This window comes from Pelodiscus sinensis, chromosome 2 (genome assembly GCF_052426305.1).
Source record: "Pelodiscus sinensis isolate ZL-2025 chromosome 2, ASM5242630v1, whole genome shotgun sequence".
NCBI classification, from domain to species: Eukaryota; Metazoa; Chordata; order Testudines; family Trionychidae; genus Pelodiscus; species Pelodiscus sinensis.
Window position 1 is genome coordinate 139041315 of NC_143053.1, and position 27830 is coordinate 139069144.

The 27830-nt window shown below is 43.2% G+C and overlaps 1 protein-coding gene across 3 annotated transcripts in view; it reads left to right on the plus strand.

The window, feature by feature from the left end:
- The window catches only part of SEMA5A (semaphorin 5A), a 553406-nt gene that overhangs the window by 214047 nt on the left and 311529 nt on the right, over window positions 1–27830 (plus strand). For all 3 annotated transcript variants that reach the window (XM_075921490.2, XM_006111031.4, XM_075921491.2), the window contains one exon: window positions 26945–26990. In XM_075921490.2, coding sequence (XP_075777605.2) covers window positions 26945–26990 — 46 coding nt within the window. The remainder of the gene's footprint in view (window positions 1–26944; window positions 26991–27830) is intronic.

The window sequence follows — 27830 nt, forward strand, 5'->3', positions numbered from 1 at the left end:
TTTGTGTCTCTTTCTTGGGTGGGTTCTTTTGCAGGGCTTGCTTGCATTGTAAATGTGAGTACAGACACACACCTAACTTTAAACAGATTTAAGGCAGCACAAAGTTTAAAATGGGGTTTCAGTTATAATATGTATTTAAAAAAGGTTACAATGACATATTCTTCAAAGGCAATTCTTAACAGGTTACTAACAAACTCATCGAAAATCTAAAAAAATCCATTAATAAAAATTGGTCCTATTTGGTCTCACATTCATAGCATCATTGTGTCAATACTGCCCCGATCTGTAAGTACTAAGTTTTGTGTCTCATATGAAAAGAGGTTTGAGACACAGGTAGACTAATATAGGAGCCATTGTGATAGAAATGTAGGAGCCATTATAAGAGCTCTTTTCAAGAATGAAAATGCTAAATCATACTTTGCTGACCACTGAAATTGTTTTCCTTTTCTAAGCAACTTATGCAACGGCCTTGCAATATTGGCATTGCCACAAATAAACCTTCTCTAACAGGAGCAAAGACTTTCAAACTCTGCACATCTTTCAGTGTCTGGGGAGTTGACCAGTCCTGTACAGCCTCAATTTTCCTTTTGTCAGTGGAAATTCTCTCCCACACACAGTTATCATCTATACTGAAATCCAAACTGGTTATTAGCTCTTTCACTGCCTCAGCTATTCAGAGTTCTTTCTTAAATTCCCTTGGTCCCGTTTTCAGACTCAGTTTTCACATTTTTTGAATAGGTATCCTTGAGTCATTGTCTCCATTTCAGATCAATTGGATGGTTCATCTTAAAACCCCTTATTTTCTAGGATTGTTAAGATGTGTAGCCTAATAACTGTTATATTCAGGGGCAAAAGTGAAACTATTTTTGCCTGGTACAATGGGAGATTGCATAGCTAACAGGGGCCACATGACCCCCTTGTGACTCTGTCCCCAGCCCAGGGCTCCCATGGTCTTTCCTTCCCCTCCCCATCCCAAGTTACTGGGGTGGGGGAGTGGAGGCTCTACTCCCGTGGTCCCCAACACGGTGCCCACGGGCGCCATGGCGCCCAAGGGGGCATTCGTGTGCACCCGCCATGTGCGCGGGACTGGCCTGGCCCTGGGCACGTGGCGCATGCACAGTGCCGGAGCCGGCTCCAGGCGCATGGTGAGTGCCGGCCCCAGGCGTGCGGCGCTTGGAGCGGGGGGCGCCGGCCCCGGGCGCTTGGGGGAGGGGGCGCCGACCCCGGCCCCCAGCGCTTGGAGGAGGGGGGGCGCTGGCCCCGAGCGCATGGAGCTTGGGGGGGGAGGGGGCGCTGGCCCCGGGCGCACAGAGCTCGAGGGGGGGGGGACGCCGGGCGCGCGGCGCTTGGAGCGGGGGTGCCGGCCTCGGGCACTTGGAGGAGGGGGGGGCGCCGGCCCCGGGCGCTTGGAGGGGGGGCGCCGGCCCCGGGCGCGGCTATGGGGGGGGCGCGCGACTATGGGGGGGCCTGTGGGCTCCCCGGCCCCGCCCCCTGGCGCCCGGCGGGCGAACGGCCACGCCTCCTGGCGCCCGGCAACCTCCACAGGTTGGGGACCACTGCTCTACTCCTTTCCCCACTATGAGAGGCAGCAGGGAAAGGAGCTGAACACTGGGAGCTCCTCCAACTGCTGTACTGCTCCTAGCTCCTATTTATCCCCCCCAACCCTGTTCTCCTACTGGGCTGCTGCTTTACTGAGGGAGCTAGAGGAGAGGCAGCTCCATGGAAGGGCTGGGGGCAGTAGGTGTGGTGTCTTTCTGATACACTGTACTGGTTCTATATAGTTGCTACAGTGTACCGGACTTTCCTGGTCACTTTCTTGCCCGTACGGTGTATCAGTCAGTACCAACATAGTTTCACCTCTGGTTATATTAAAATAAGCGTCCACTATTCCTATAAAATTCACAGCTTCTATTTAATTTGTAATAGCCAAACTATTACATTGTATATAAATAAAAACTGCAAGTCTGATCCTTGTACCATTAAGATTTGCCCCTTCACTTGCATGTCCCCCCATTTCAAAAAATGGGCATTGTGACACTCACTCGTACACCTTTCTATGGACAGTTATTTCATACACCAGCATTTAACTAAATTCCTTCCCTTAATTTTTGCATTATTGTCCATTTCCCTTATTTTACAAAACAATTTAGCTGATTTTCAAAAATCCATGAACCCGATCAGAATCTCAATTCCCACCATGCATATTAGACTCAGAGCTGTATTACTGGGCTCATGGTAATCAGTTTCCTTCTTCTTCACTAGTAGCAGCTTTCTTTTCTCATGGGCTGCTATAAGGATTGTGGCAAATTTCAGAGCTTCCTATAGTGTCCTTCGCCTCCTTTCGCTGAACGTGAGTTGCAAGACCAAATCTAGTTGAGCATCTATAAATTGGTCCATTGCTAATTATCCCAGAAGTCCTTCCTGATATCTGGTTACACCAGGAAGACAAGTTTCCTCAGGTTCTCTGTCTGCTCAAGTGAGATTGCTTTTTTCCTCTCCTACCATCTCTCAGGTATAGTGGACCCTGGCCAGCAAAGAATAATGGCTGGCTACAAGATGCCTACCAAGAGCTTGTAGCATGTCTGGATAACTCGCTCTTTTTTTCTGAGGTAATTTCTACAGCACAATGAACCTCCCTCTATGTTCTTTTCCCCACTTGTTCTTTTGGGGTAGGATGTTAAACTGAGCCAATTCTACCTTGCAGGCAGTTTTGCTCCTGTAAGAAAAATGGCTTTTGAGTTACTTGAGCTGGAACAATTTCACCTATCCCCTCTGAAGGTTCCACACAGGGTAGAGAAGTTGTGGACATGTCTACTTCAGTTGTTGTATGCAGTGTATTTAACCCTGTGTTTGTCCCAGAAGATTAGTGGGGCAAGGTGGGGTAGGTCAAATCTTTTATTGGTCCATCTTGTCTCTCTGTCTTCTTCAAGTCATCTGGATGGCCTGATTCTTTATTCATGTGGCTGTCTTGCACTGCGATCTGGGGCCCTTTGAATTCCTACTGCCTGGAATAGAAATTTTAGCTCCTTAAATACTTGCTCTAATTTGCTTGTACCGGCAAATTCCAGGTGTGCCAGAAGCATTCCTAGTTTTCTGTATAATCTGGAAAACATTTTGGTCTATCAGTCAGGTCACTGAGGATCATTGGCAGGCCACAAACATATGCTTGCAAGGCCACATCTGGCTGCCTCGGCCCCACTCGCTGGAGAAGTGCATGGTGAGTGGCACAGTGGGCGGGTGCTTCGGGGGTCTGTGCTGGGCCTGCATGTGTGTGCGGGCCCAAGCAGCACGGGAATGGGGGGGGTTGTCTCATGCCTTGCAGGAGTGGGTTGCCCCAGGGAAGGCGCTGCCTGACTGCGGCACAGGCAGCTCCACGAGATCCAGAAGAGCAGCACTAGCTGGTTGTGGATCACATGAGAGGAACTGGAAGTTGGCCAGTCTTTGCTTCTTGGGAGGTCCTTCTAGGCCCTTAAGCTGAGGTGTTTCTAAGGCCCGCGGCTGCTGCTCATGCAGAAAGCTGTGAGGCAAGGGGGAGTGGTCGTGGCGGTGGCTGCACCTCCTCCTGCCACGGAGGTGGGGTATGGGTGAGAGCACCAGACCCATCAGCATGATGCTGGTGAGTTTGGGCAGCCGTGGCATCCAGCTGCTCTTCTGTTTCCCCTTCCAGTGGGGCCTCGAGCACCAATCACCCAGGTCAATAAGTGACAGCCTGGGGCCACGGGTGCACAAGGGCTTGGTGCCAATAGCAGGGGAAGAGTGAGGCGGGGGTTGGGCTCGCCCTGGGCCACACAGTTGGGGATGGAGGCAGCTTAGAGGCCATTGTCCAGGCCCTGGGGGTGGGGAGTGTTCCTAGAGGGAAGGAAAGGAGGTGGTAGGGAAGCAAAGAAGGACAATGGCCCTCATAAAGTGGGAAAACTTGGAGAAATGGTGGGTTATTCATAGTGTACGTACAGAAGCAATGCAAAATAACATGTGACCACTTAAAATTAATTACCATAATGAATATGCGAATAGATTACCATAATGAATATACATGTGTTTCTATGCTGGGCCACCAGTCGTTTTTGAATGAGTTTGCCAGTCCGTGGTATAAAAATGGTTGGGAACCACTGAGTCAGGTGGCTGGTCACCTCTTCATTCTGTCTTGCCAGACCAGACTCTGATTGTTTGGATTGTCACATCTGCTCTTACCTTTAATAGTTGCTGCCCCAAAATAGATTGTATCTCTAAACGCAGGTCATCTCAGATCTTGTTAAATCTCCAGATACTGTTATTTTATTTTATTTTATTTTATGTGGAGTCTATAAGTCTGGAGTTTTTTTAGATCTGGTTTTAATGCCTTTTTGCCATTTTTGAGTTCTGTGAGCGTCTCCATAATTTGTTCCATCTTCTTTCAAGAGGAATAATAGCTCTCAATTTCTCCTATTGGAAAGACTCTCCCACCTTGTCTCTAGTGTTACACTCTTCACCCCCTGCCCTGAGCCCCTAACACACTACCCCACACTTATACTTCTTACAGGTAAGGCATGTCTATACTAGGAAATAATTTCAAAATTGCTTATTTAAAAATAATAACTCCTAAAATAACTATTTCAAAATAGCATGCGCACACGGCAGGGAAGCATCAAAATTAGTCGGAGGCAGGCTCCCTTAATGTGGACATGTTGTCTTGACTTAGAGCCCTGGGATGCTTTGGGGAATAATTACTTTGAATAACTCTGGGGAGTAGTTATTTGAAATAGCAGCAGTGGAGCGTCCACACTAGCACTATTTTGAAATAACTATTTTGAAAGAAGTGTTATTCATCATGAAAAGCAGGAGTTATTATTTTGGAATAATCAGCCCCTTATTTTGAAATAACAGGTTTGGTAGTGTGGACGTTCCGCTTGTTATTTTGAAATAATCCTTTAGTGTAGATGAGGGTGTACTGTCATTGCACCCCGCCATTCCACTACCCTGAGCCCTCTCCAGGGGGTGTATGCAATATGACAGTCGCTATAAGAAACTTTAGTTACTTTTACCCCCAGTTGGAACAAACAGCAGCAGGCAATTTCCTTGCTCATGATTTCCAGTCAGTTCTGTTCCCCCAGGAGCTCTGTTTCTCTGCTCCTTCTCAGAACCAAGTTTACAGCTGCTTTTCTTGCTTTTAACTGTCATTCTTCTGTCTTTCTGCTTTTTTCATTCACACCTTGCCAAACAATCCCTGAGCTCCTACATTTAGAATCAGAGACCCTCTTTGCCCACAGGGTTTAGCTTCTGATCAGGCCCTGCTATGTGGTCAATTATCTTCTCAACTTCAATTAGCTCTGTGATTTTCTTTGGATCAAAGACTCAGTTAATGGCTGCCATTAACAACTTCCAGCATAACAACAGATAGTTTTACAGTCCGCATTGAAACCAAAGCACAGCTGTAGAGATTTTTTTTTAAGTAGCATTTCTGTCAGCCTATTGTGCAAAATAATATGTGTGCCTGTGTTATTGCAAAGGGACTTCTGAAACAAGGGAGCAGCTCCTGAATGATTGATGCCTTAGCTCAGTTCTTAGTGCCAAAATACAATTGACTACTTGCCTGCGACAGTTCTTCACAAATTGCATGCATGGCAAAATTCATTCAGAAAAATATGGGGAGACTTTTATCTTTCTCAGTTTCGATATAATGGCCCAAGAGCATAGTACATGAAAAGTGAAAGGTTCAATACAATTTCTGAAACTGAATCAGAAAGGAAAGGTCAGTTTTTTATGCCTTTTAAGTTTTGAAATTTGCTCTGGTAGATAACAGCAGATGCTGGACTCTTCTGTCAGTTGTTTCTAGATTTAACTCATGAACAACTTTTAAATAAAAATTGACCCACGGAAAATGTTAATAATGAGTAATAAATTCTGTTCTCTTTGCAAGACTGTACTGTTTTATGTGTTGATTTAAATACAAGAATGGTAGAATCAATAGTGAAACCCTCTAGAGAAAATTCAGAACAGCAGTGACTCTGAAAAAAGATGTATGGGTTGTAGTGGATAATCAGCTGAACGTGCACTCCCAGTGTGATGTTGTGGCCAAATGATCTAATGTGATCTTTGGAGACAAACACTAATCTTGAGTAGGAGCAAAGAGGTTACTTTATCTCAGTATTTGGCACTGGTGCAACCACTGCTGAACTATTGCGTCCAATTCTGGTGTCACAGTTCAAAAAGGATGTTGATAAATTACAGGGGCTTCAGCGAAAAGCTACAAGAATGATTTCCAGGGTTAGAAAACATGCCTTCATCTTCGAGTGAAGGCTTCTTTCCAAAGACTCTTTGCCCCAGAGGCTGGGCATGCTCTGGCCCCTGGGCTTGAAGCTTGATGCCTCTTGCGTCAAACCTATGCCAGTGAGTAACCCGCATGCTAGCTGTTTTAAAGTGTTTGGGGGAAACTCGTGTAAAAGATAAGTGCTTACCTAAAGGGATTTTAGATCTCACACTAAGAAGGCCAGGGACATTTGGCAGAAGGACAGTCTCATGGAGGCTGCCCTCAGACCAGTCTTGAAACCAAGACTCTGAATCAGTGCGAAGCACTTCAACATCATGTACATAAGAACATAAGAACGGCCATACTGGGTCAGGCCAAAGGTCCATCTAGCCCAGTACCCTGTCTACCGACAGTGGCCAGCACCAGGTGCCCCAGAGAGGGTGGACTGAAGACAATGATCAAGCGATTTGTCTCCTGCCATCCCTCTCCAGCCTCTGACAAACAGGGTACGTCTACACTACAACGTTAATTCGAACTAACTAAGCTAATTCGAACTAACGGATCCAGTCTAAAAAACTAGTTCGAATTAGCGTTTTGCTAATTCGAACTAGCATGTCCACATTAAGTGGACCCTGAACCGAGGTTAAGGATGGCCGGAAGCAGTGCCGGCAGGGCATCAGAATAGGACTTAGAGCATGGAGCTGCTGTCTCAGGCTAGCCGAGGGCTGTGCTTAAAGGGACCCAATCCCCACCCCGGACAGACAGTTCTCAGGGGTGCCCCGCTTGCAAAGCAGTCCTGGCTTGGAGTGCCCGGACTACCCACACTGGGCACATCACAGCACTCGGCCATCAGACCGGCTGCACTTGCCGCAGGCTGCCATCTGGGGAGAGGGGACAATTAGGGGGCTGCAGGAGAGGTTCCACCCCCAGAAGCCCGCAGAGCCAGCCCAGTCCTCCCCATCGGGGGCTCGTACCCCATTCCTCCCTCACCTCCTTCCACTTACCGTTCCCTAGCCCCCCTTCCTGATGTATAAAATAAAGAAAACGTGTGTTCAAAAATAGAATCTCTCTTTATTGAACAAAACTCGGGGAGACTGGGAAAAGGAGGTGGGAGAGGGGAAGAGAGAGGGTGGGAGAGGGGAGGGCAACTAAAATGATCAGAGGTTTGGAAGAGGTCCCATATGAAGAGAGGCTAAAGAGACTGGGACTTTTCAGCTTAGAAAAGAGGAGATGGAGGGGGGATAGGATAGAGGTCTATAAAAGCATGAGTGGGGTGGAGAGGGTGCATACAGAAAAGTTCTTCATTAGTTCCCATAATAGAAGGACTAGAGGACACCAAAGGAAAGGAATGGGTAGCAGGCTTTAAACTAGTAACAGAAAGTTGTTTTTCACAAAGCAAATAGTCAACCTGTGGAACTCCTTGCTGCAGGAGGCTGTGAAGGCTAGAACTACAACAGAGTTTAAAGAGAAGTGAGATCAAGTCATGGAGGTTGGATCCATGGAGTGGTATTAGCCAGGGGGTAGGAGTGGTGTCCCTGCCCAAAGTTTGTGGAAGGCTGGAGAGGGATGGCAGGAGACAAATGGCTTGGTCACTGTCTTCGGTCCATCCCCTCCAAGTTTGCTAGGGTTGGCCGCTGTCGGCAGACAGGCTACTGGGCTAGATGGACCTTTGGTCTGACCCAGTACGGCCAATGTAAGCTCAGGGCTCAGGGTCAGGGGTCTCAGAGGACCACCTTGATTTTCATGCAAACCTGCTCCTGGGTGGCCAGGCTGGCAGCTCCCCTGCCCTAGACGGCCACTTTCCTGTGCCTAGTGCGGAGGTCATGGATGAGGTCCACGATGTCCGCACTAGACCAGGTGGGTGCCTGCCTCTTGTGGTCCCGGGCAAGCTCCCGAGAGCCGCCAGCCTTGTCCCGGGAAGAGGGGGAGGGCTGGGGGGCATTGGGTGGCTGGCTCGAGCCGTGCCAGGTGCAGGGTCTGCTAGCTGGGTGCTGGCAGGCTTGCACCTGGCACGGGCACCGTAGCCAGCCCGTGCCCCTTTAAGGGGTCCGGGACCGGGAGGGGGGCAGACGAGTTTCCCTGGTGTTGGCCAGAGTGGCCACCAGGGAAAGCTGGGGAGGGCTAGCCTCCCACTAGTTTGAATTAAGGGGCTACACACCCCTTAATTCGAACTAGTAAGTTCGAACTAGGCTTAATCCTCGTGGAATGAGGATTACCTAGTTCGAACTATGCGCTCCGTTAGTTCGAATTAAATTCGAACTAGCGGAGCGCTAGTGTAGCGCCTATGAAAGTTAGTTCGAACTAACAAATAGTGATTTTCTATTTGTTCCAAAACCTCCTCTAATGACACTTCAATCCGGGACAGTTCCTCAGATTCATCACCCACAAAGGACGGTGCAGATTTGGGAATCTCCCCAACGTCCTCAGCCGTGAAGACTGAAGCAAAGAAATCATTTACTTTATCCGCAATGGCTTTATCGTCCTTGATTGCTCCTTTTATAGCTCGATCATCTAGGGGACCCACAGGTTTTTTAGCAGGCTTCCTGCTTCTAATGTACTTAAAAAACATTTTGTTATTTCTTTTTGAGTTTTTGGCTAGCTGTTCCTCAAAATCTTTTTTTGCTTTTCTTATTACATTTTTACACTTGATTTGACAGTGTTTATGTTCCTTTCTATTTATCTCACTAGGATTGGCCTTCCACTTCTTAAAAGATACCTTTTTGTCCCTCACTGCTTCTTTTACATGGTGGTTAAGCCATGGTGACTCTTTTTTAGGTCTCTTGCTATGTTTTTTTAATTATGGGTATACATTTAAGTTGGGCCTCTATTATGTAGAGCACTCTGCCAGCACCTGGCTCTTCCTAGTACCATTCATGATCTCCTGGGTAGAGGCATAACCATGAGAAGCAGCATACCAAGGGAAGGCACCTCAAGGTGTAGAAGAGGGACAAGCTGGGATAGGCTAGTACAATGAGACCTGTGCCAGGCCACTTTTCATCCCCCAAGCCAGGGATGTCACCATTGACTCTCCCTCGGGTGTTGAGTGTGATGTGTAACCTCTACTGACTCCTACAAGTGGCTACAGTGCAAGAGATCTGACTGTTCCTTCGACCCTGGAAGTCTCCCAAGCAGCAACGGACATCTTCTCCCTCCCAGTTGCACCAACTCCAAGGGGAAGCTGCCAGCATGGACAATGGAATCTAGAAGGGAACAGGAAGTATTAGGCCACTTCCTGGCACTAGCACTTCTTACTCCCTCGAAAGGCAAAGCTACCATGGTGGTGTCATTCCAATCATCATTTTGTGGCCAGCCCCTGGAATTCCAGCTCCACATAGAGGTGGAAGTCACTATGGCTTCACCATGGTCCCTGGGGAAGACTCCTCTTTAAAGCCTAAAGGAGAATCTCTTTCTCTGCCCAAAGCACATCACTGCTACCCAGCCAATGCACCACCAGACTTCAGCACTGATCCCCCTGCCAGAACTTGGCCAGCAATCCGCTGGCCAGTGCTGCAATTGTATTGTAACCCCTGGTGGGTTTCCCCTGGCACCAAGACCCTCCTTTCATCATTCTTATTTGTTGGCTTCATAGAAACAGGCTACTGCCTCTTCTGACTTAGCACAGGATCCCAACCCTAGCACCGATTCTAGTTCCAACATGTATCCAACGGCTCCGGTGGAAAGAACAAAGAGGAAGGAACCTTTCTTCCAGCGTAAGCCACCTACTCCTCATTCCCAGATAAGGCCATTGTGGAACACAGTAACATGCTTTCATAGAAGACTTGAGAATCCAACAGAACCTTCTGATACAGATTGCAGCAAATCAAGGTCTAGAAATCAAGGAACTCAGAGTCCTCCCGCAGCCTGATTGACATCCTGGCAATTGCACTGGTAATTGCCAAGGAAATTACCTTCAGGTGGTATTCTTGGCTCGAGTCTTCTGGCCTCCCCCATGAGGATCAGCAGACTGCCAAGGACCTCCCCTTTGGAGGCTACTCTCTTTTTTTAGAGCAAACAGACATGAGGCTTCATGCTTAAAGGATTCAAGGGCCATTCTGCATTTCCTGGGTCTTTACACCCCAGAAGTTTTCTGCACCACCTAATAAGGAGCCCTCCAAGAGAAAGGGAGGGGTTATAAATGTCACAATCCCTTCTCATCCATCTCAGTCCCCCAGTTGGGGTCTCAGAGACAGTCTAGCAGGCCTAATCAGACCTTTTAAAGGTGTGCCCTAGGGTTCTGTACCCGTTGACATCTCAAATCATCTCTTCCTTTATTTTTGGACTATATATCTTCATTAAGTAGAGTGTCATCATTCATAACATTGGACCATTGGATCTTGAATACAGTGATAGTCAGATATAACCTTCAGTTTTTAATCATTTCTCCTTTTTGCTCCCCTCTGCCATCCTTTTCAGGGACCATTCTCACAAGCAACTAAGTACAGTTACTTCTGGTGGGAGGGATGGGGAGGGAGGGTATGGGATATGCTCTCCCAAACTTGAGGGGTGGAGGTTACTCTTGAGATTTCTTAATCCCAAAAGCAAAGAGATGCTTCTGACCCATTTCGAATCTGCATCATCTTAATAAATGTCTCAAGAAACTGAGGTTCTGCGTGGTTTCCTGGGCCTCTGTCATTCCCTCCCTGGATCTCGCATGAGGATATGCTGCCCTCAACCTTTTAGCTTCACAGTTCTGTCTTCCATGGCCACAGAGGATTTCTTAGATTTGTGGTGGGTCAGTGCCATGACCAATGCACCACTTCAGCTTTTCTGAATTCCTCCAGCTATTCATTAAGATAGGGCAGTTGTAACAGCCTTTTTTTCAGGTGACAGGGCCTGTGATATGAGAATACCCATTCTGGCTGAGTAAAGACAATTGCAAACTCAAGTACAGACCAGCATCATTATTGTTGGAGCCATGTTTCAAGCACTTGGCCTACTGAGAAATGAGCAAAAATCAATTCTGGTCCAAGTTCAGAGAATACAGTTCATTGAGGGCAGTGTTTGACTTGACCCAAGCCAGAGATTTTCTGCCAGAGCCCCAATTCTGGACCATATTACATATCCTAAATCACTGCCCACCCAATTATGACTGCTTGATTCTGTTTCAAGTCATTGGGACATGTGGTTGTCTGTACTTACATGGTACAGAATGCAAGGCTTAATCTCAGGCTCCTCCAGATGTGGCTAGATTCCTATTCTACTCCTTGAGAAGACACCATTTATACTCTGTACTCCCTGCCCTGCCTCCTGTCTTTGCTTCTCTGGTCTCATGGAGAGACCCAAGATTGGTAATGAAAGGATTACCCTTTGTTGCTTCTCAACTGTTGGTAGCCTTGGTCTCAGATGCATCAGACCCAGGGTGGAGAATCCCTCTCAACAACCTCAGGTCCAAGATCCTCTAATCCCAAGAATTCTTCCTGCATATAAACATGATGGAACTCAGGGCAGTACATTTATCTTGCCAACTGTTCCTTATCCACCTCTCAGGTGAAGTGATGCAGGTCCTGATAGACAACACCATGACCATGTTTTACGTCAACAAGCACTGAAGGGTTTAATCTTTGGCTATGTGCAAGGAGGCTCTCCAGGTGTTAGCTTTCTGCATGGCATACTCTGTTCATCTCAAGGTGACATCTTTCTGGAGCCCAGAAAATACTAGTGGAAAACCTCACTAGATCCTATTCCTTTTACCACACGTGGTTCCTTCATATAGAGGTCACCAGATCAGTCTTCCAGAGGTGGGGGGAGGGTCTTCCCAAGTGGACCTATTCACTACCAAGTAGAACAGGAAGTGCCAACATTTTTGTCCACTGCACAGACACAGCCTGATCTTATTCTCCAATGTCCTGTTTTCATGGACAGACCAGCTCCTCTATGGCTTTCCCAGAATCCCCTTAGTCCAAAAGATCCTCCTAAAAATCAAATGGCACAAGGTGAGAATTACTTTCATCACCCCAGCATCAGTACTTTCAGTACTTTCCTAGATCTCTTGGTGGCAACCCCTTCTTCAAGAACATGATCCAAATATGCTCCCATTTGGTATTCCTACCAAAAGTGGTGTCAGAATTCCACTTGTCTTCTTTCCAAAGCCTCACAAAAAATCAGAGGAACATCGGCTCCATATATTGAATGTTATGTAAGCCTTCGCCTTTTATATTGAGAGATCTACCAAACCCTTCCATGCAGTTCTTTGTAGTAATAGTGGAAAGGATGAGAGGCCTGTCCATATCAAGTCAAAGGATTTCATCCCAGATAACTGTTTGCATCTGAGTTTGCTAGGAGCTGGCAAATGTTTTGCTTCCAGTCATTATGACCACAATGGCCCAGGGCTTGTCAGCAGCATTTCTTGTGCAAATACCAATCCAGAACATCTGGAAACCCTTAATCTGGTCATCACTTCATACCTTTGCATCCCATTATGTCATCAGCCAACAAACCCATGATGATACCAGTTTCGGGAGAGCAGTGTTGCAGTCACATGTCCATGAATTCCACATGTGTGTGTGTGTGTGCTGATTGTGAGTTACCAAGCATGGAGTGGACATTAACAAGCACTTCTTGTTCTTTGAGATGTTGCTCTTTCTATTCTATGGCTCTCCCTCCTACCTCTCTGTTAGAGTTGCCCGCAAGAAGGAACTGAAGGGTGGGGGGGAGCGGAACTCCTGATACTGGGGCACATGCATGTGGCCACAGAGGGCAATGGAATACAACTGAAGGAAAAATTTCTCATAACAATGCACATGGCACACATTCACCTAACATGGAATGGATGCAAGAAAACATATCTTGAAAAACAGCAGTGATGAAAGTTGAGTAACCTCCAGATACTTATGATGCTCTGTCTCCCACCCCCTCTCTTTTTTCTCTCCCCCCCTTCCCCTCTCCTATTTATTTTGAGTATTCATATCCTAAACTCAAAACTCCAGTCCTCTGGAGAAGTGGGCTGTGCCCATGAAAGCTCATGATACCATCTACATGTTTTGTTAGTCTCTAAAGTGCTACCAGACCATTTATTGTTTTTTTCTGTAACAGACTAACTCGGCTACCCCCTGAAGTGCCATTATTTATAGTGGTCGTCTCAAAGAGCTCAGTCTATTTAGTTTACTAAAGAGAATGTTGAAAATGATTAAAATTTTAATCTAAGAATACCTACATGGGGAACAAATATTTAATAATGCGCTCTTCAGTCAAGAAGAAAAACATGATCCAATGAATGAAAGTTGAAACTAGACAAATTAGGTTAGAAGTAAGGCATAATTTTTCAATAGTGAGTGTCATTGACAATTGGAACAACTGCCAAGGTTTGTGATGGGTTCTCCATCACTGACAGATTTTTAATCAAGACTGGATGTTTTCCTAAATATATGCCTTAGCAATTTTTTTGGAGATGTTTTATGGCCTGAGCAGTACAGGAGGTCAGACTAGATTATCACAATTGTCCACTCTAGCCTTAGAAATTATAAACCTATGAATAAGTAAAATAGATTCTAATATGCTATATATTTGAGAGAATTTGTGCATCTGTCTGTCTGCGTGTCCATCCGTCTGCCTGTGAGTCTGTTAGTTCAAGAACTCCTCCTTAAATGGTAAGAGCTAGGACCACCAAGTTCGGTATGCAGCTTCCTCTTATCATAACTTAAAGCAAGGGCAGGGTATGATTGTGCCAGGACAATGGGATGTGCATAGAATGCGATTTTCCTTTGATGAGAAATAAGGGGGCAGTGATAGTTATACTCCTAAATGACCACAAGGGAGGCAGCAAGCACCCCAACCCTGGGGAGCAGCCACTGGCCAGCTAGTGCAGCCTCTGCTGTTCTGACTTGGCCCCAAGGAGCAGCGAGAGGTTAGGCAGTGCAGCCACTGCCACCCCAGGGAGGAGCAGGCAGCCACCCCCACATCCTGCCCAGAGCGCGCCCACCCGCCCTAAACCTCCCCACATCTTCCAGCCCCCTGCCCTGACCCCTGTGCCCTCCAATCCTGCCCTGACTCCTGCACTCCCGACACACCCTGCCTTCAGCGCCCCACATCCTCAAGCCCCTGCCCTGACTCCTGCAGCCCCCACACTTCTAGGTAAATCTTCTAGTATGTACATAAAGATTAACACGTTTCAGATTCACAGGTTCCAAAACGGTTGCCATCCATGAATCATAGCAAACTGAGCAGTCTGGAAAACATTCAGAAACAACTCCTGCAATGAAAAACACCTTAACCATTACTTTTAACATCAAATGCTGCCTTGCAGATATAAAAAATGAATTCTCTTGTCATCTGAAACTCTTTAGGGGCATTTGTTCCCTTCCTGCAGAAAGGCAGGTGGAAGGAGAGACGTTACTTTTAAAATGAAGAGGCCTTGGAGGGAGATGACTTGCACTGTGTGCCTTCTAGCATTACGAGCAACAGGCAGCCTGGTGGAGAGGAAGAACTCTCAGGTGCACACTGTTATGTGATATATTCTATATTATTGCTGATGCTTCCTCCCTGTTCAGCTAAGGCGAAGTCTCTTGGACAGAGACAGGCAGCAGAAGGCATAGCTGGTAGGGATACGGAAGGTGAGCTTACTTGGACAGCTCTGGCCCCCCGTTCCTTTTCCAAGGAGTAGAGTGTCTTCCAGGAAGGGAGTATAAGAATCAGCGAGCATTTTGTGAGAACAAAAAGCCTGGCAGCTGTGCAGGAGCAGAAAGAGAAGCAGGCCCTGAGCTGCTGTGCACTTTACAGACAGAACCTGCACTCTCCACTCTGAGAAGTGCACTGGCCCAGCCTGGTCCCTCTAAATCAGCGGTTATCAAACTTTTGTATTGGTGATCCCCTTCACACAGCAAGCCTCTGAGTGTGACCCCCTGCTTTTACATTACAGCACTGTTATAATAATAGAGGCAAAGTGGGGTTTGAGGGTGGAGGCTGACAGCTCATGACCCCCACATAATAATCTCACCACTCTGGGCGGAGTCACAACCCCCAGCTTGAAAGCACCTGAAGTAGCTCCCCTCATGAAAGAGGGAGAGGAAAGGAGTAGGGACCTGCTGGCGTGTACCAGCAGTAGAACTTTGCAGACAGGAGTGCTGGTGAGGAGCAGGGATGGTTGCAAGAATTGTATTGGAGCTAGAGAAGGGACAGTGCTGGCTGAACTACGTATGAATTGGAACTCCTTCTAGGAACTGATTTCAGAACTGGTTTCTTGTAGTCACAGAGTGAGGGATCAGTCGTAAAAAGATTTCATAATTAAAAACCTTCATCTGAAAATGAGTGCACAGCACTCAACAAAACTCAGATGCTCCATATTTTGCCCATATAACATTTGGATACCTTGTACCACACAAGCTGGAAGACTGAAAGGCATAGGAAGTATATATGGCTTTAAATCCATGCAGATTCACTGAAGAAACACTGCAGGATTAAAGCCATAAAGGCACATCTCTCCCATGCTTTTGTAGCACTTCTTGAGAATCACCCCCTTCAGTACTGATGACACAGCCAGTGTGCTCTTGTTCTCACTAGTGTTCCTTTGATGGGGCAATTAAAGATGAGCACTACAAGTTAATGATTTTCAGAGCAGCATTAATTTATAATCATGAACCTCAGTTTTCAAATGGCACATGGCTCATTCTTTCTGCTGCTGACCACACACCTGTTTCACCCTTCTGCAACTGTCATTTAAATCATGCCCACTCTGGCAGTTTTACATTTTCACTGCTAAGTAGTTATTTCATGCACATTGTGTTTCCTATCCCATATTTGCATATAAGTCATGCCTGCTGGCTTCCCTCAGATACATGCAATGGATGGGAATATATGAACCATAACAACTTGAACTCTTCATAGTTACTTAGTCATCCACTCTGAGTGTAACATTTCTAGTGTGAAGAACAAATGCTTTAAAGATTAGATAGCAACCAAAAGAGATTGCTTTTGCCTCTCTCACAAATAAATTGCCCTGTAACATACAATAACAGCTTGACATTTGATCTAAACAGTGGGGGCTCCTTAATGCAATTTCTTTTTTTTTTTTTTTGATCCACTCAGGGACAAATGATTCAAAATATATTAGAGCAGGAAATTTAAATTATTTGCGATTAATTTTCAACAATTTCAGTAAACCATGTTTCATGACTCATCATTTTGATATAGGTTATTTAAAATAATAAAGAGTGATATTTGGGACACTTAGGTGGAATGTGATCAATTTGCCTCCAAAAATATGGTGATTGTCTCCTAGTGAGGGTCGGTCGGGGGGAAGGATGAGGACGTGAGCTCAAAAGCAATTAATGTCAACTGTGTGAGACTAGAAGGGCATCTGTATTTTGCATCTGAATTTGAACTAGTTTGTCATATTTTTTGAATCTGCAAACCATTGTACTCCTATCAGATTTATGATTTAAGAGTGAGATTCATTTTGGGTAAGTTTGTTTTGTTCAGTATGTTTGAGATAAGCATGTGCAAGCATTGACTGCAGTTCATGCAATCCTTCTGATCAGCTGAACATATGAAATTAATACTTAGCTTGTAAAATTTTGAAATTCACTGTTAGAATTACAATCTTTGGGCTCTTTTGAGGGAGATATATGTAGTCACTTGTGATTTTGTTGTTATAGGTTTGTTTTCATTTCTATATATAGGCAGTCCCCGGGTTACGTACAAGATAGGGACTGTAGGTTTGTTCTTAAGTTGAATTTGTATGTAAGTCGGAACTGGTACATATTGTAGGGGAAACTCTAGCCAAACATTTCTCCAGAGCTCAGTTTTATTCTCCCACATCTCACTTCCCTCAGTCCTTTATTCTCAAGCTGAGGTGTCTGCTGAGAAAAGCTGCTCCGCGTCTCCCTGGTCTGCTGGGGGGAAGCAGCTAGTGCTGGGTTGCCTCACCCCGTTTGTAAATAGGGATCCGATGTAAGTCGGATCCATGTAACCCGGGGACTGCCTGTACTTTTCAACTGTGCTAATTTCATTTTATTGCTCTAGTCTTTTTCTTATTTCCAGTCCATTACATTATTCTACACTCCATCTGCTTAACTCCTCCTTGTTATTGGGCTTTCAGTGATTGTTCCATCACCTGCTAGCTGTCTGATTGCTCTTTTACTTTCATTTTTGGGCTACTTACCTGACTGCACTGATTCTCGCCTTGCCCCTCACTTCCTGACTTTTCCTGTTGCGTTTTGTCCCCCATCAGCAGCTGTTTTTGTCAGACTTTCCTGGATGTTCAGCCGCTGCCTCAAACTCAACATGACAAAAGTAGTACTCTTCTTTCCTGAACCAGTCCATTTCACTCATTTCTTTTCCATATTTTGACAACTCTACATCTACCATCCTAAGGTTTGCAACTTTGTTGTCCTATTTAGAGCTGAGAGAATAGTTGATTTGTCATTTCAGCAGCTGATTAATTCATATTTGGATAATTCAGATAATTCATATCCAAGGAATGTGTCTTGCTTTTTCAAGAATTTTTTTGAAAGAACGGTTGTACTCTTTCCCTATCCTTGTAAACCTCACTCTGTGAGGAATAAGGGACAGCTCGGAAGAGCCTTTTCTTTTGCAATTTGGCGCCGTGTAGATGCACCAAATTTTGAAAAAGCCTCTTTTGAAAGTAAATTGAAAAAAGATACTCAATTTACATACCGGAAATTGCGTATCTTTTTCCAATTTAACAGTGCAGTCTAGACGTAGCCTGATTTTTCTTAGGATAAGTGTTGACCTTTAATTAGCTTCCTAAGCTTTGTTTCTACTAGGATTTTATGTTGAGTTAGCTACCTCAATGTAAGATATTTTTTTCTAGTTAAAATAAATATTTACAGACTGCTTTTCTTCTTATGCTTCTTCTCAGCATATGAAATTAACAGTGCTTTTCTTCTGGACCTCCAGAAAGCAAATTCTGATGTGACATACACTTATCAGAACACTTCAGTGAGTGAAGGACTAGGGTTCTAAGGGAGTTTAAGCAGATGTAACTTATATGTTGAAGTTCTGGGAGCTGTGGTAAAAAAATTTAAGTTAAAGTGTGAGTGGGAACTAATTAATCATAAACTTTCTTACATCCTTCTTTTATGTGCTTTTTCTGCTATACATATCTCCTTTTGTACCTTTGTGCGAAAGTTACACCAACTTGCATGTGAACTAGACCATTTTAGCCTTAGATCCTTTTAAATTTCAGTTTACCCAACCATCTGAATATGGCCCCGGGCCAGGCTGGTTTGAGGAGTGGGAAAGCAAGGCAGTTTTCAAAAGTTGGGGAACCTCCCTCGCCGACAAAATAGCTCAGGCTTCTGCTTTCACTACAGGGCATTTTTATATACATTCATAGATTTGGAAGCCAGAAGGAACCATTATTTAGTATGACTTCTGTATAACACAGACTTCTAAATTTCACTCCAGTCATCCCAATAACTTCTCTGGCTAAAGTATATTCTACAGAAAGGCATTCAGGTGTGAGCTAAAGATGGCAATTGATGGTCTTGTTATGCCTTTTTCTGCTACATGAAAGAGTCCTTTAGATCCTGGTATTTTCTCCCAAGGTAAATGCATATTCATTGAAATCAAGTCTCTTGGTCTTCTTTTTGAAAAACTACACAAATGGAGGGCATTTAGGTCTCTCACCTTAGGACACTTTCTCCAGCTCTCAAATAGTTTTTGTATTGGCCCTTTTTGCTGTTGCATCACACTAGGAGATCATGTTGAGCGGTGTGTCCATTACGATCATTAAATGCTTTTCAGAGCCACTGTTTTCCAGGATATTGTTCTCCATCTTGTACAGGTTGAACCTCTCCAGTCCAGAAACATCCATGGTCCAGCATGATTTTACTTAGCCACATGCCCACTTGGTGTGGCCAAGCTTCCCACGGTCCCATAAAATTTGTCTATAGCCACCAGTCCTTGCTTTGTGTTAGCTCTAATTTACCCCTAAATGTTTTCTAAGAGCGCAGTAAGCAGTGGAAGAGTTGGTAATGCTGCTAGACAATATTGACCTCCTGTGGTTTGGCAAATTCTCTGGTTGGGCACTGGTCAGGTCCCGAGGGTGGCTGGCTAGAGAGGTTCACCTTGTGCAGGTGACCTGCATTCTGTGGTCCCAGATGTAGAACTTGTGTATTTTAATACAGCCAAATACATTTGTTTGAATAGTTTCTATTTAAGAAGCAATTCAGCTTGTTTTTGTTATCCACAAATTTAATTAGCCGTGACTTTTTCTGTTTATTTCCAGATCATTGATAAAAATGTTAAATAGCAACAACTAATCCCCATGGAACTCTATTAGAAACAGCCCCATTCAATGATGATTCCTCACTGACAAATATTTGGGAGATCCATTAATTAGCCGGTCCTTGATTTATTTATAAGGAAGACTGTTAATTTTTTTAATGAGAATGTCATGCAGTACTAAGAAAAACACTTTACAGACGTCTCTGTTCATTACATCTACTCAGTTACCTTTATGAACTAAATGTATAATTCTTTCAAAAAATGAAATCTTTTTTTCCCTTTAAACCTGCTGACTGGAATTAGTTATATCGACATCCTTTAATTCGTTATTAATTGAATCCCACATCGACTTTTCCATTATTTTGCCCAGGACTGACATCAGTGTAATGGGCCTTTAATTACCCAGCTCATTAAATATACCCTTTTTAAATGTTGGCACAACAACGCCATTCTTCCAGTCATCTGGAATTTCCCTAACATTTCCAGGATTTATTAAAAATGATCAGTTGGTGAGAGATTTCTTCCACCAACACTTCTAGGACTCTTGCGTGCAAGAATATCTGGGCCTTCTCATTTGAAAAAAAAAAACCCACCTGTTTATCTCTATAGATGCTCTTCAACATCCGTCTTAGTTACTAATACACGGCAAAGTAATTCATCGTCCTCATATGATATGAGAACATCATCAGAACAAATATATATTGAACAATTTTGCCTCTTCTTCATAGTTAACAATTTACTGTTTGCATCTTGCAATGAGTCTATACCATTAAGATTTATTTTGTTTTTAATATACTTAAATATCTCCATATTGTACTTAGTCCTGCTAAACAGAGATTTTTCCCTGATGTCCTTTAGTTTCCATTATCAGTTTTATATTGATTGCTATTTCCCTTTGTCCCCATTTGTTTTATATAATATTATTTTTAATTGCTGCCTCCACTTACCCATTAAACCAGGTTTGCCCAAAGTTGCCTTCTAATTTTTGTTTTTTCTTTCTGAAATTTTTCCATTGGTCATGCCCAGAACATAGGTGTTGCTACAAACTCATATCTGTTTGTGAATGTGGTTTGAGGGGGTGTGTTTCTTTTGCTTCTGGAGCTTTCTTGGAGTTCTCATTGAGCTGACTTTTTGCCATATTTTGGGTTTTGATGTTTTAAATGCAATGTACATAGAGGCTATGTTGGGTTCATTGTTTTCATTATTGTAGGAAGTGTTGGCAGTAAACATTTATAGTTAAGGTTGCCTAACATTTTCTATTATAAGACTCTGTATTTTATTTTTACGTATATGTAAAATACGCCAAACTTCAATCATTTTGACTGCAATTTTCCCTGTTGGGTGTCTGTTTCAACATAAATTGTTTTGAGAAAGCCTCATTGATGTTTGTAAACTCAATATTTCTAATTCCATGCTGCACATATGAATGGAGAAGAAATTTGTGTTTTACTGTGTAGGAGGTAGCCATGTCTGTTTTGTTTTTCTTGGAGGTTTTTCTGCTACATAATTATGAATTTATGGGCGAGTTGGTCATAGAAATTTAGAATTGAGTTGTGTGTCTCATAGTGAAGACTGATATTATGTCTTGCTCAGTTATAAAATGTATTATCAATAATGAGGTGGCCTGTGTAGAAATTGAACCACGGCATTCACAATCTGTGCAAGATGAAATATGCTCAAAGAAATAACATGACCACTGACCTGAAAATTGCTCATGCACGCTCATATTGCTGTTTACTAATCAATTCAGCAAAAAAAACTTGATTCATTTTAGAGGGGGATAGAACACATTAAATAAAATTCCAAGTTCAGTGCTGGTGACCCTATTCACACATTGTGAATTGGGGCTCAGTATCTATCTGAGAGTCGGGGTGGTAAGAAAGCAGTCATCCAGTATCAACAGTGACTTCGCCGCTTTGCTTAGTATCTTCGTTTCCAGTTTGAAGGAAGACCAAGTGATACTGGTTGATGGGTTTGGGGATATGTAAAAAAATCTGATGAAAATGGAGTGTTAGTATTTAAATTCTCTGAATATTTTTGAGCAAGATATAGTAAGCTAATATTCATGTATTTTTAAAGAATAAAATATCTAGATTAAAATAGTAGATGAAAAGACTCCATGTGATGTGTTGTGACTTTCAGTTTAGTTTGTGCTTCACATATTGATGAGACTTTGGGTAAACACTGTCATGCAGTGTCGTTTTTTTTCTGTCTTTGCTGGAGCTCTTTGTGAACTGCACACAGGTACTTCAAAGATTTGGCTCTTATGTACTAGTCATAAATGCAGTTTCTTCCTTTGCCGCCTCATGAGCTCTTGCCTTTAAACGTTTCTTCTCTGTGTACAGTTTGAACGTCATAAAAACAAAATCACCTTAGCACTTCATCTTTTATTACATAAGCCGTGAATCTTTTCCATAGTTATGTACATTAAAAGTATGTACGTACCTAAAGCATGTTTTATAAAGAAAGCTGCACAAGGTTGTGTTCTGGAATATTTTATTCAACTAGAACTGCTTGTATTGTTCAGACACAACCAATACTATGTAATCTGTGTCTTTCAGCTTTCGACTGAGATGTGAAATTTATGTCCTGACTTCTTGTGTTCATTAAAGATCCATAGAGGGTATGGTCATTTCACCTCCCTTTTAATCAGTTAACTGGTTAAACATTATGTGAAAATGTGGGGACTCCCAGCTGCCACTCTGATGCACCTCCTCTTCTTCCCCAGCCCCTTCCTTTCTCTGATAGAGACAGCAAGGAGGTGGGGGAAGCGACTAGTAGACTAGTGTGTTGACTAGCCGATAAGCATTTGCTTATAGTCGACTAGTCAGTCACAGCCCTAGTCTCAAGGCATGTTCTGAAGGTCAGTGCATTTGAACTGTTTCATATTCAGGTGAAAATTAGTATTATATTAATTTTGTGTTTCTATTTAGATTAATTTACCTTGCACAAATGATGAATCCGAAGTACTAGTCCAGGTTTTCTTAACTCTTCCTGGATTTCCACTGAACTTAACTTGTGACATGCAAGCCAAATGTTGTGTACTCATTGCAAACTGGATATGGGTTGTATGAATGAAATGGATAATTCAGAGCTGGTTGTACCCAGAAATCATCTCTTAACCAATCTGAGACAAGTCTATACATTAGTTTCCAAATGTAGAAAAAGTGAGTAGCAGAAAGATTCAAAACATAGTATTGAGTTCCTCTGACTTTAATATAATGAAATCTTTAAGCTGCTACAGATGCTCCATTATAAAACAAATTTTGATAGGAAAACATATATGTGTTCTGGGTGCCTCAGTGTAGAAAGCGGGGAGGCACTTTCATGACACATTTGATAAAACTAATCTCACTGGATAAAGAACTGGAATACTTCTTTCCAGACTTGCTCTGAAAATTGACTGCAAAAATTGCATTGGCAGATTCAGTGGTAGTCTCTTTATGTATCTCTGTCAAGGACATTATATACAAATGTTTTTTTCTGTGTTTCATAAAAGCCACATTACTATTTAATTATGGGCACAGTTTGTAGTGTCCCCTACCATGTAGTATTGCCTGCAGTTAAGGTTGCCTGATACTTTACATCTTAAACCCAATTTTCATTTGCCAAACTTTGAATGTTCAGGCTGCGATTTTTTCCCCCCTGCTCTAGGGATCAGTGCCATGGTGGGTGGTTTTTTTGTTTTTTGTTTTTTTTGTCTTTCACCTAGTTTATGAAAACTGCCCATACTTGGCCAAGCCTCTGAAAAATCTCATTTTGTACAGTCTCAATAGAGACTTGTTGGAAGTTCAGCAGCTAAAATCTCCAAACGAGTCCTTCTATATTGGGTATGCTGCTGAGGAAGGCTACAGGGGCTGAGCAGGACTTTCCTGGATACTTGGGTACCAAGCCCTGGAACGAATCAAGGTGGAGGTAAGGAAGCAGTTAGGAGAGTGGAGCAGCAACCAGAGTTGAGGCTGAGGAAGCAAAGGCGGGTGAGAACCAGAGTAGGACATGGATCAAAGCAGAGGAATTAGATGATAGGAGCCATGGAAGAGGGATGGGGCAGATGGAAAGAGCAGAGTGAAAGGGGGAGTAGATAGTATTACAGGGGTCATCTAGTGCTTGCCCAGGTACAGGACTTGTGTCTAAACAATCCAAGGCAGGTGGCTATCCCGCCTCCTTTTGTAAATCTCTAGTGAAGGAGTTCCCATTTCTTCCCTAGGCATTCTGTTCTGTTGTCTTGCTATTCTTGTAGTTAAGAAAATTTTCCTGAGAACTAATCTAAATCTGCTCTGCTATAGTTTGAACCTATTTCCTTTTATACTCTTTTGTTGTAGAAAGCAGCCATTTTTTAAAAGAGCCTTTCAAGTATCTGAAGGCTGCCATCAAATCCTATCTTCATCCCCTCTTTGTCTAAAGTAAACCTACTTAGATCCTTCAGCTTTTGCTCATATGATCTGCACTTGCATCAGGATCCTTTCCAGTTTCGCTGCATCTTTTCTATACGTTGGTAACCAAAATTGGACACAGTACTACAGCTGAAAGCTAACCAGCACCAAGAAGAGGACTACTCTCACTTCCCGTGATTTGCCTTCCATACCTCCATTAATGCAACCTAAAAGTCTATTTGCTTTTTGCAACAACATTGCATTAATGACTTATATTTAGGTTGTGATCCACTCCCATGTCCTTCTTTGCAGTGCTGTTGTCAAGCTAGTTTCCCACCATTCTATATTTGTGCATTTGGTTTTGCTTCTCTTAAATGTAACACCTTACATTGTCTTTGTTGAATTTCATTTTGGTTATAGCCCATTCTTTGAATTCATCAATATTTGTCTGCATTTTTGTCCTGTCCTCCAAAGTACTGGCAATCCCTTCAGCTTTGAATCATCAGCAAACCCAATCAGAATGCTCTTTGAACTGACATAAAGAACTGGTCATGAATAAGGATGTTAAACACTGGACCCAGAACAGATCCCTATGGAACGCCTCTTGAGACCTCCCTCCCGTCCAGTAACACTCCAATAGATGGGGGAGGAGAACAAGAGGTACAAGCTGGGAGAGCTAGAGTGGCTGGGCCACAGTGGTAAAAGTTTTTGATAATCAAAATCTGGAACTGAATTCAGGAGTCCTAAATCTGAACATTGTTTTGCTGTTACCAAATATCTGCAAAATCCACCGGCAAAGAGTTATCCCCTCCCTCTCTATTGGAAGGTCCACATAAAGGATGGTAGCCTTCTATTGCGACCAGTCACTTTATTAGTTCAAGTCATCTGTGCTATGGATTTAAAGGTCCCAGCCTGGGTGATGACCCACGTGAGCATCAGTACAATTCCAGGTGAAGGAATTTCTGTTTTTACTTTTCCATTTTGATTTTTTTTTAAGAAATTGAATACAATAAAACCTATATTAAAATAAGCTTGCAAGTTGAAATAAACAAAACCTAGCACCATAATTGCAGTTGCTTGTATAATCTTAGTTTGGAGCTTTTGTGTGCATATATGAGGATAATGATTCAATGCTACTTTTTTCACAGGATCCCTGCCTCACTATTTTATGTATGTATAACGTATGTACACATTATCCTAAATCACTTCTGATCAACTAAACACACTTCTGTGGCCTGTTCAGCAAGGTACTTGTATTCATAGATTCCAGAGCCAGAAGGGGCCATTTTGATCACATAGTCTGACCTCTTGTATAACATAGGCTATAGAACTTCCCCACAATAATTCCCAGAGCAAATTTTTTTATAAAAAACAACCTGCCTTAATTTAAGAATTGTTAATGATGGAGAATCTTGGTAAATTGTTCCAATGGTGAATTACTCTTACTTTAAAAATGTCTGCCCTTTTCAGGTCGGAATTTGTCTAGCTTCCACTTCTAGCCACCGGATTATGTTCTACTGCTAAGTGAAGAGCCTATTATTAAATATTTGCTTCCCATAGAGATACTTACATTCTATAATCAAGCCACCCCTTCAGTGACAGCTTCTCAAGGTGTCCAGAACTATAACTGACCTCATTATCCCCCTTCCTCAATAAGGGCATGTCTGCACTAGAACATTATTTTGAAATAACTAAATAACCATTTAGAAATAAGCTTATTCCCCGAGGAAAGCAGGAGTACAGATTTTTAAATAACCAGCCCGTTATTTTTAAATAATGGGCTTGGTAGTGTGGATGCTCCACTTAGTTTGAAATAAGGGGGGTTATTCTGAAGTAACTCTCTAGTGTAGACCAGGGCTAAGAGAGAACACTGTTATATATATCACTCAGTATCATTATATATATCACTCAGTTATATATCACTCAGTATCATTTCTCTGACACCACCAGCCTGTCAGTCGCCCAAACAATCTGTGTTCCACGAGCCTTTACTTTGCCTTGTAGGTTACAATAAGAATACCCCAGCCACTAAGCCTTTCTGAAAACACCCCCCTGTAGTTTGTCACTGGACACTCACAGAATGGCCAGATTTGCTGTCCTCAAGAGAACAATATACAGACATTTTGACTGATACCACTTAGGATCAAGTATTTTATAACACTGCAGCACAAAGATATGGTTAAAGTTAAAACAACCATAAACTAATTATCTAAGATAAAAGTTACGAGAGATACTGTGAGAGAACAATGGAACCGAAATGTCTAGATCTAAAACAATAAGGATAATATACTTCTTGTGTTTGTCACTGCTGCAACCACTGCTAGTCTCTAGTCAATGGCAGAGCCTGGAACAGAAGACAAGAATCCTGGAAATCAGTCCCTGCTCTGATCACATACAATAAAAGCTCTATTCTCTGGCACTCAGTTACCCAGAAAGCTGAATTAACCAGCATTTCTGATATCTCCCAATACAAATCTTCAGTCTAATAACAGGGACTAGTATACTGCCCAATTTATTATGCAATTGCAAATTTTGTACTATACTTTTGTGCAAAAGAGGCAGAAAACAAGTAAGCTAGCTGCAATCAGGGATTTAGTCACAAAGGCAACTTCCAGTGTGTCATAGGGTCATTACAGATTCAGCCCAATCGTCTATACCTTCTACATCTCCACTGATAATTGATGTTGATCATGATGAAACCAAAGCACTGCAAGATCCTAAAATGCCTTCTGAACTCTCAAAGAAAGATTAAACTAACTATATTCAATATCGTTCTAGGGTAAATGTAGTTTTAGTGATCAGAGTGTAAGTCAGGCACTGCCCATAGTGATATGCAGTGTCATAAGATAATCAACTCTTTAGAAAACTCTACTTGTATACATCTAAGTGCCTCAAGAAACCAATAACCCTGCAGTGCAACCCTACTACTGGATTGTTGAGTATCTGTTCCATTTAAAACTTCATTCATTTATTGTATTCTGATTCTTTGAAAACTGGTATCCAGTTGGTAAAGTATAACTCTCAGTTAACCAGAATATTCGAGGGCCTCTATTCTCACAACATGCTGGATAGCTGAGCTTTTAGTATACCTTCTTAGTACATTAGCATTTTACTGCTATTTAAAGCAATAGTAAGACTTTTCTTTTTTTCTTTATCCTAGAAACTACCTCTTCAGGTTACATCTTGAGGATCTGTCTCTAATCCAGGTACGTGCAATGTATTTTCCTGTCTCAATTAGTTCTTGGTTTTAATGTGATGAAAAAGATGTTTTAAACTTGTAATCAAGCTAATCAGATGTTCTCTAGTGCACTGGACAGCTATTTTTTCAGCTTTGCTGCTCCTCATTATGTAAATCACATTACTCATTTTAATTCCAGATTAGCCTTTGGCCTAGGACATATATACTAGGGATGATAAATGTCGGTTAATTGAATAGTCGAGTAACCTCATGAAATTTTATTGGTTAGTCGACTAGTCTATAGTCCCTGGGGCTGTCAGCCATTGTATCAGAGGCAGCAGCCCTGGGTGCCAGGAGGGAGCTGGTCCTCGAGGAGAGCAAGTTTAAAAACCAGCTCCCTTGTGGACCAGCTGCCTTGTGCTGCTGTGTCTGACAAAGACGCAGTAGTGCGGGGTGACAGAAATTCCTGTCGGGGGAGGGGGGGGGAAGGGAGGTCTGAACTCCCGGACTCAGTGTGAGCCAGAACTGAGCAAGGCTGCTTGCCCACCTGGCTCCTAATACATTTAAATGCAGGGGAAGGTCCTGGAACCGGTGCGAGCCAGGACTGAGCCAGGCTGATGGCCAACCTACTAAAAAATTTACTGGGAGGGAGAGGGGGAGAGAGAAATGTGTGTAGTCTAGAGCATTAAGTTATAAGTTTTTGCTTATCGGTTAATTGACTATACTATTACATCCCTAATACATACCTGCTGTTACCTCACTATCTATTGTGATTTTAGTGAGAGTTAATATTTACAAAATGGAGGCTGGGGAGAGAAGTAATTGTATTGCTGAAGTGGTCTGACTTGCAACGGAGCACCCTACTATG